The sequence below is a fragment of the Anoplopoma fimbria genome, chromosome 24, assembly GCF_027596085.1.
Source record: "Anoplopoma fimbria isolate UVic2021 breed Golden Eagle Sablefish chromosome 24, Afim_UVic_2022, whole genome shotgun sequence".
In the NCBI taxonomy this organism is placed as follows: Eukaryota; Metazoa; Chordata; class Actinopteri; order Perciformes; family Anoplopomatidae; genus Anoplopoma; species Anoplopoma fimbria.
Genome location: NC_072472.1, coordinates 12,404,392 through 12,410,391, shown reverse-complemented (window position 1 = coordinate 12,410,391; position 6,000 = coordinate 12,404,392). Strand labels below are relative to the sequence as shown.

Here is a 6,000-nt window from a genome sequence, read left to right as displayed (position 1 = left end):
TCATTCCTCAAATTACTTAAAGGTTCTCTGTACGATATTCAAAGAGTTCATGCAAAGATCAAGATGTAAAGATAGTGTAGGGCACGGCAACCTGAGCAGAGAATGAAGTTGGTCTTCCTCTCTTGTGTGTTGTAATCCAAGCATCGCTGTGCTTTGTTTACATAGTTGTGCTGGTCGTGGCATGGATGTAAAAGATATCTCTTTCCCAATCTAAATCTAGGGGATTTTTTATTATTTGTTTGGGGCCTAATAGCATCACATGACCGATCCTAAAGTTGTAATACCACTGTTTGGCCACTATGTCAAATTGGCTTCAGAGCCCGGCGCTCTTCCTGGGAGCTATGGACGAGCGTATCTTTGATTTGCATGTTGGTGCATGTGAGCATGCCTCATTGGGTAGCTCATGGTCTGCACTGTGCTTCTATTGTGGTTACAGTTGAACTATTAGCACCGTTGACAAACTATATAGACATATCCAAATGCTGTTCTCAGTTTCTGAACATACAGAGTAGACATTGAAATAACCTGAGCAAACATCACATGCCTCAGCCATGAACTTTACACCTCTCTGCTACACCGCTGACTCATCAACCCCCTCGTACTGTGGAGCCTACTCTCTCTCTCTATTTCAGTCTTAACAGCTTTTTTCCAAAGCTCTGTAGACTCGCTTCCACCCACTGTCCCCTACGCCTTTACACCGTCTTGTCCCATCACATCCCACCTCACCTCTACGACCCTCTGATTGTCCTCCGCAAGACAATTTTCAAAGCTCAGGCAGTTGTCAACCTTAATACTTCACAGCCCTGTCACCTGGATCATCACTATCAACAGAGCAGCCAAGCAATGCAACATATAAGCTACCCGGTTCATGTAGAAGGACAGCTCACACCCAGAAGCACTTTGCATGCTCTTTCTCTGTTTTGAATTCTGGGAGCATTCTACTTGTACACTGCAAGAAATGATTCAGCTTGTCTCTCAGGTTGTACCCAGCTGTGGCTGACATGAAAAACATCCATTTGAAATCCTGTGAGCGATGGATTCCCCACTATATTTTCAGGCACTAAAATCACACTCAAAAGAGCTGAAGCATCTTGAAGTTTTGCAGTTACTGATGCAGATAAGTGACATGAGGCTTCCACATAACCTTCCACAACTCACTCATATTTGGTGTACCTCTTAATGCCGCAAATATTTCGAAGCTTTCATATGAAAACTTTGTTATTAGTACTAAATGTTATATTATATAATTGGGGCGGCTGTGGCACATGAGGTAGAGCGCTTGACCCGCAACCACAAGGTCGGTGGCTCGAACCCCCCTACAGGCAACATGCCAAGGTGTCCTTGAGCAAGACACCTAACCCCAAAATTGCTCCCCGGGCGTTTCATTGCAGCCCACTGCTCCTCCGGGATGGGTCAAGTGCAGAGAACCAAATTTCCCCATTGTGGGACTAATAAAGGCTTAATTATTATTATTATAAATATAAAACATTTCTGATGCTTTGAGTTTGTAGGTAAGGCATTTCCACAATAATGTTCAGCTTACCACCTTTCCACAAGTTTTATTTTTTTTATATATGTAGGTGTTTATAAGTGTCTATGTAAAGATGCATCTTTAAGTTTTTCATTGCTATATTTTTTATTGTGCAAACAAATAAGATATAGCTAGAATAAATAAAACAACATATTATATGATAGAACTTTAACTATCTGGAAGGAAACTGTTGTGCAGCAGTTGCAGATAAAAAAAAAAAAGAGATAAAAAATAAAAGGCACATATATTGAAATAAAATAAAAAATAACATTTGTTTTCCCAAAACAGTTTCACACACATTAATGCCAATAAATTGGTAAAGCTTTTATCTTTTTTAATGGAAAAGGAGTTCAAACCATATACTGTATAAAGGGTGTAAACTTTTTTTTATTTTTTTTTTAATTAAGACCCTTCAACACTCATCGAGTCTACCAAATAGCTGAAATTGATATTTTTTGCAGTGCGTCCCACACACACACACACACACACACACACACACACACACACACACACACACACACACACACACACACACACACACACACACACACACACACACACACTTTCTCCCCCCCCCTCCCTTCCTCCCCCAGCCCCCCTCCGGATAGCCTCGGGTCTTCCTGATTGGTTCACGTTTCATGTCGGTCAAAGCCGTGTGGGCGGGACTCAAACAATCCACTCGTGCTCCCTGCGCTGTGGATTGTGCGCCACAGCCGACCGAGAGAGAAGCGGGGCAGACAGTAGTACAGCAGCGGCAGCATCGACTCTGTGACCGGAAGACGACTGCTCTCACTCCCTGGGGTTTTTTTTTTTTCGTCCACACTGCTGTGGTTCACTCCTGTAAACTGAGCCCTACACCTGGTGCATCCCCCAACAATATTGCTTTCTTTTTTTTTTTCTTTCTCTCTAAAGAGTGAGAAAAACGTTTTCCAAGAAGCAACGCAGGCTTTTTGGGGGTCGTGAAATCGGTTGTGTGTCAGCCCCCCCCCGGTTTCCCAGAGACGCACAAAAAGAGACGCAAAAAAAAAAAAGACTCACTCTCCACCAAGTCCACCTTGGATAGCTGACAGAGCCGTCCGGTCCGCTCCGAGGTCCAGTTGGGGGAGAGAGACGAGGAGAAGTTAGCGCGGAAGGCAAGAGCGAGAAAAACAAGAGAGGACAGGATGAATCTCAAGACTCATTTGGTTTTCACCCTCTACACTATTTATGGGATTCTTCTGAAAGGTGAGTCTGGGGCGAGTGGCTGCGTACCTGCGCCTGTTTTTTGTTTTGTTTTGTGTACGTACCTTTTTTTATTTTATTTTATTGTATGTATGTTAGTGTAGGGCTACGCGTGCACGTTACAGGCCAACGACAGGGCAGGATAAAAGGGGGGGGGGGCAGGAGAACGCGCGGTCACACGAGGGTCCTGGAAGAAAGATGCGGAGCTCTCTCTCTCATCCTCTCTCTCTCTCTCTCTCTCTCTCTCATCCTCCCTCTCTCTCTCTCTTGCTCCCTCGCAGCTTTTCTCATTTTCTCAAGCACATGTGTGTCTGTGCCTGTGCCTGAGCGCGTGCGTGCGTGCGTGCGTTGAATGTACGTGCGGATGCAAACGCGCAATGATGTGAGAGACAGCTAGAGGAAAGAGAGAGAGTGAGAGAGAGAGAGAGAGAGAGGGCTTGTCCAGTAACATTGTGGATCTCTTGGATGTTAATGTTGAGGAATGTGGGGACTCTGATGTTGTTGATGAAGGTACACGACAGACCCACGCGTCTCCTGCGTCTGCAGTTCTGTCCTGTGCGTGAGTGGCAATGGGAAATAAAAAAAAAAAAAAAAAAAAAAAAAAAAAAAAGAGAGAGCCCTGTAGGAAGACACACCTCAACATGAATTAACCAACCCCGCGGTTGTTTTTTTCTCTTTTTTTTTTTTGACTTGCAGCACTTGGATGAGTCACAGAGAGACACACTGGCAGCGTTTTACGCACCGCACAGTTTGGTGCAGCTGATCCGGCAGCTTCAGAGGCTCGCAGTCATGCAGAGCATTTTGATTCCGGATTTTTGTTGTTGTTGTTGTTGTTGTTGTTTTCCTTCAGGATTTTGACTTGTGTTTCCTTTGTGCAGGTGTGGTGTCTGTAGCTAGTGCGCACAGTCCTCTGGCGCGTGTTTTATGTCTGCATGCAGTTTTAAGGAAAGCGCATTGCCAAAAAAAAACAACCTCAAATGAGTTGCAGGAACATTTACATCTCCATTCAAATTCTGAATACTTGATTTTCCGGTTTGATAGCTGGTGATAGCAAGGTTCATCTTTCTCTCAGATCAAGCCTCATATTGGGGATATTGCCAACACTTTAACAGGGATATTTGCTTACGTTTAAATATGAAAATCAATTTGGAGATGGTGAATGTGAATATTATTCAGATGTTATACTTACGACACACTGCTCGCAGCGGTGTTTACCCGAGGAGGAGCCGACCGTAAACACCAGAGTAAGGTGACATTGGGGGTCAAGGTCAGAGTGAGTTGCGCGCCTGTTTGTAAGACGGTTTAATGTATTTTATAGACATATGCTCTATAGTGGAACTAGAATAAATGAATGATAGGGGAAAAAAACATAAATTCAAAAAAATAATAATAATAAAAAAAAGCGTTTGCTGAAACACTGCCACCCTGTACAACTATTTTAGGTTTCTTTATTCTTTTAATTGTTCTCTTTGTGTCTTAAACAGATAAATGTGTGAGTAACAACAAAGTAGGTTTGGACCGATCCAGTACATGGGAAGTGAATTCTGGGGCTTTAATCATTTGATGGATATGACGTTGGTCATTATGGGAATGATTTAATATTCATTTAAGTCGGAATCATTAGAAAAAGATCTTCATATCAGGCTCCTACTTTGAGGACGTAGTGCAGAAGCTCTGTGGATTATTTTTTTTCTTTCTGGATAGTTTCACTTTTTGCAAATCTGATGCAAAGTTGCATGAGGTATTCTATGTGGTAATTTCTCAGCCCACTTAAATACAGCGTTAGGTACTGGATGGGTGTCAGATTTTTTGGCAAGCAAGGAAATAAAGTAACTTCATTTATGTAAGAAGCTAAAGAGGGAACAGGACTGGTACATTCAGGCTGTGTTCAGCAGTGGCAGGATGGTGATGGATTTACTCTGAAACAACTGTCAGTCTAACAGCAGGGCCACATATGCCACACTGAGCTTCAGTTTTGTCATATAAAGTCCACTTTATCCCACTCAAATCATATCACGATGAATTTAAGGCATTTACTATATCAGAACAGATTTATCAACATGAAAGTCTCGACTTTTAACTGCTTTTTCTTTGCAAAAGTAAATGAGAAATCCCAAATGAGAGATCATTTGTGCTTGACTCCCTTGATCATTTGTTGTTGTCTCTTTGAAGTGTATGTGTGTGTCTGTGTGTGTGCATATGAGAGGGAGCGTGAGAGCACTCCTTCCTCAATAACATGATGAAGCCACTCTTTACTTAAACTGATATGTAATGAGGTATCTTAGCGTATCTGCTATATCTGGCAACCTGCACTGAAGCCTTTATTGACCTACCAGAGCCTTTCCTTCTTTATTCTGATAAGGGTGGAGCACTCCTAATGAGGGTGTTTGCATAATATTCCTGCAAATGTGTGCCATGTTTTTATAGTTTGTGCCTGAAGAGGCCTAGGCAAAGACATAATGGTGGCGGTTACAGCAGAGCGCTTGTCAGGCTCATTTCATGTGTGGCTCCCCACCACACGCACCCTCACATCAGTCTCCCTCTCTCTCCCCTCCTCTCTCTCCCTAACCCTGAAGAGGATAATGCTAGGCTGCTTGATTTGAACAGTCATCTCGCGGTGCAAGACCTATTATTGTATAGGTTCCACACAGCAGGCAGGTCAGCCTCCTCCTGAATGAAGTCTATCTAGCCGAAAGCCGCTTCCGCGCGCTCTGTAAATGACAGCTGTTTCAGCCCCTCTGGCCCGGTGCCAGCTGGCATCAAGGGATCCAGACACACTGGATCTCTGTCACCGACTAGACCTGCGCCGTATATATAGTGTGAATGTGAAGTGTTGTGATGGAGGTTGTTGTTTACCAACAGCCCGAGTTGTTAACATATTATCCAGTGTGCCTCATGTGCCCATGCCGGAGCCAGAGAAAACCGCCTGTTATGCAAATGGGCCTCTTACGTAAGAGCTCAGGGCTGAGCAGCAGGCGAGGGGAGATGGAGGCAGGAGAGCGGCAAACAAAGAGGGAGATGTTCTAGAATAGAGGAGTTGATGTGGGAGGAGAGGTGTGGAGGAGGGATGCTCAATCTCCTCGTCTAAAGTCTGCGATATGGGCGCTGGTTGTTTGCTGTTTTGGATGGCCGTTTATCTCCTCTGCTCTGTCTGTTTCCTGGTAGTCTGTCTGTTTTTGAACTCTGATCTCACTAGCCTAAATACAAACCCCCGCTGAGGGATGTGTTTATCCCCGCAGTGAGTCTAA

At 43.9% G+C, this 6,000-nt stretch overlaps 1 protein-coding gene across 2 annotated transcripts in view; it reads left to right on the top strand.

Annotated features, from left to right (window-relative positions):
- The first annotated feature begins 2,259 nt into the window (after positions 1–2,259).
- The window catches only part of cadm2a (cell adhesion molecule 2a), a 195,174-nt gene continuing 191,433 nt past the window's right edge, over positions 2,260–6,000 (top strand). For both annotated transcript variants that reach the window (XM_054625826.1, XM_054625825.1), the window contains exon 1: positions 2,260–2,755. In XM_054625826.1, coding sequence (XP_054481801.1) covers positions 2,695–2,755 — 61 coding nt within the window. In that variant the 5' untranslated portion in view covers positions 2,260–2,694. The remainder of the gene's footprint in view (positions 2,756–6,000) is intronic.